The sequence below is a fragment of the Athene cunicularia genome, unplaced genomic scaffold, assembly GCF_003259725.1.
Source record: "Athene cunicularia isolate RWA unplaced genomic scaffold, athCun1 SCF_159, whole genome shotgun sequence".
Taxonomy (NCBI): domain Eukaryota; kingdom Metazoa; phylum Chordata; class Aves; order Strigiformes; family Strigidae; genus Athene; species Athene cunicularia.
Genome location: NW_020799221.1, coordinates 12,081 through 14,992, shown reverse-complemented (window position 1 = coordinate 14,992; position 2,912 = coordinate 12,081). Strand labels below are relative to the sequence as shown.

General features: G+C 62.5%; 1 protein-coding gene across 1 annotated transcript; it reads right to left on the bottom strand.

Moving 5' to 3' along the window:
• Nucleotides 1–116: 116 nt before the first annotated feature.
• LOC113490591 (transforming growth factor beta-1-induced transcript 1 protein-like) lies at nucleotides 117–2,863 on the bottom strand. The gene is made up of 3 exons (XM_026867113.1): nucleotides 2,652–2,863; nucleotides 2,167–2,315; nucleotides 117–2,066 (listed from the first exon to the last, which is right to left on the bottom strand). Exons 1-3 carry the CDS (start codon nucleotides 2,728–2,730, stop codon nucleotides 1,800–1,802), a joined length of 495 nt encoding a protein of 164 aa, XP_026722914.1. The 5' UTR covers nucleotides 2,731–2,863; the 3' UTR covers nucleotides 117–1,799.
• Nucleotides 2,864–2,912: the final 49 nt, after the last annotated feature.

The window sequence follows — 2,912 nt, the reverse complement described above, 5'->3', positions numbered from 1 at the left end:
GGAAGACTAGCAGAAATTGGGGGAAATTGAACCGAAAGGGAGGAAACTGGTTGAAAAGGAGGGAAATTGATCCAAAAAGGGAGGGGAAACGGGCCCAAACATGCATGAAATAGCCCCAAAGTGGGTGAACTAAGCCCAAAATTTGGTGATATGACCTCCAGAGTGGGGGAAAAGTAGCCTGCCTTTGGTGAAATTGCCCCAAAACTAGGAGAAATTGACACAAAAGGGGGGGGAATGGACAAAAACCTGGGAGAACTGACACCAAAGTGAGTGAAAATAGCCCCAAATTGGGCAAGATCGGCCCAAAGTGGGTGGAACTGACCCCAAAAAGAGGCAAAATTGAACTCACGTGATTGAAACTGGCACAAAAGGGGGTGAAATTGGCCTGAAAAATGGCCCCAAAAGTGTGAAACTGCCCCAAAACTGCGCGACATTGACCTAGAGTGGGGGCAAGTGGAGACCCCGACGGGAGCGGACTTGCTGAGGGGGTAAAGCACCTGGGGAGGGGTGAAACGGACCCAGAAGGGGTGCCCGGAGGCCGGCGTCCCGGCGGAGGTTGGCTTCACCCCACACGCTGCGGTTGTGCCGTGGGTGTTTATTTTCCATGTTCAGCCGCGTGCGCCCGGTGCTGCACCCCCCGCCCCAAAGATCCTCCCAAACAGCCCCACAGATCATCCCCTACTGCCCCATGGACCCTCCTGACTGCTCCCCAAACTGCCTCACAGACCCACAGCTGTCCCCTGACTTGCCCCTGAGACCTCCTATTCCCTCCCCACCTATCCCATAGATCCCTCCGGACCCAAAACCTACCCCACAGACCAAAACTGCCTCTCAGCTGGTCCTATAGACCCTCCCAACCTTCCCCGGAGACACCTCAGTCCCATAAACAGTTGCATTGACTCTCCAACTGCCCCCCAACCTTCCTCAGGGACCCCCCAGACCGATAACCTACCCCAGAGATCCCAATCTGCCCCACTGATCCACCAATTGCCCCTCAATCCTCCCCCGCACCAAATACAAAGGCTTTGGCATGTGCAAGCAAAGAGTGCGTGTGACCCTGGGGGCCACCAGTGGCCCCCAGTTACCCCCAGCGCTCCCCCCGGACCATCAGTGCCCCGCCAGTGCTTCCAGTCCTGCACCATGCACAGAGACCACCCCATGCTGTGGAGCAAGTCCTGGGTCAGATCCATGGTCACCCCACGGCATGGAGCAAGTCCATGGCCAGATCTGTGGGTCACACCACACCGTGGAGCACCCATGGGACCCCCGTGGGGTATATCTGAGGCAGCCCACCCCACAGGGCAGCTCAGGGGCGACAGACCCCCCACATGAGGCTCCCAGGCACCATGGGGGCGCCTCCATGGATCAGCCCATCTGATGGGGCACCCGTGGGATGGTCATGGGGTGTCCATTCGATCACTGTGGGGCACCCTACACTATTGCACACTTCAAGGGTCCCATGCCTGAGGACTCCAAGCACCCCAAGACACCCCCATGACCACCCCAGTGGTGCACCGCATCTAATGGTTCACCCATGGAATGTTCTTGTGGTGGTCGTGGCGTGTCCACTGGAGCTCTCCAGGACACCCTGCACCATGGGGCACCCCAAGGGTGCCAGATCCCCATGCATGAGGCCTCCAAGCACCACGGGCACCTGGGAGACCACTTCAACGGTGCACCCCGTCCAACAGCTCATCCATGGAACGTTCTTGTGGCGATTGCGGGGTGTCCACTGGACCTCTACGGGGCACCCCGCACCATGGGGCACCATCGGTGGGGCTGGGGGGGCCGTGACGGCCTCACCCGAAGAGGCGAAGGAAGCATGGCTGGCAGTAGGGCTTGCCCTCCTGCTCCTGAAAGGTGCCCTTGGAGAGGGGCCGGAGGCAGAAGGCGCAGACGAAGTGCTCGGGGTGGAAGCGTTGGGCCATGGCAGTGACGCACCGGCCAGCGATGGGTTCCCCGCAGCCCCGGCACAGCGAGCCCCGCCTGGCGTGGAAGTGCCGCTCGCAGTAGGGGTGGCCGCCATCCTCGAAGAAGCTGCCCCCCACGAAGGGCGCGAAGCACTCCTGGGGACAGGGACGCGGGGATGGGAGCATCAGGCACCAGGGGAGGTGGGGACGCCGGCGACCACAGGAGGCGGGGACATGGGAACGGTGGGGGCCTCACCCGGCAGACGAAGCACTCGGGATGCCAGAGCCCCTCGAGGGCGGCGATGTAGCCCTCCAGGATGGGCCGCCCGCAGCCCCGGCACCGGCTGGAGAAGAGCTCGGCAAAGTCCTGGCGGCAGTACTGCTGACCATCCTTCTCCAGAAAGCCTGGGGGGCACCACAGGGATGGGGGGAAGGGGCAGCGCAGGGACGGGGAGGTGTGGGGACACGGGAGACACGGTCGCAGGGATGGTGAGACGTGGGGACACGAAGGATGCGGCTGTGGTAGCGAGGCCAGGATGGAGAAGGAGAGATCTGGGGGTGTGGGGACGGCGGTGGGACCACCATGGGGACACAGGGACACGTGAGCACAGAATGAGGCCACAGGGACATGGGGGGACAGCGGGACAGGGCAGGGACACGGGGGGCCATGAGGGGACACGAGGTGATCTGGGAGGACAGGAACGGACACGGAACAGGACACGGGACACGGAGGCCACCCACCTTCCTCGCCGAAGGGCTGCCCGCACTTGACGCAGCAGAAGTGCTCCGGGTGCCAGTTCTTGTCCAGGGCCGTCACCATTTTCTGTGTCGGGGGTGATGGGGACGTCACTGCAGCCCACCCCCGGGGGTCCCACTGCACCCCAGGGAGTCTCACCGCCCCCAGGACACCCTGCTGCACCCCATGGGGTTCCACAGCACCCTACAATGTCCCCCCCCTTCCACGAGCCTACCACAGCCCCCCGAAGGTTCCACCACCCCCCT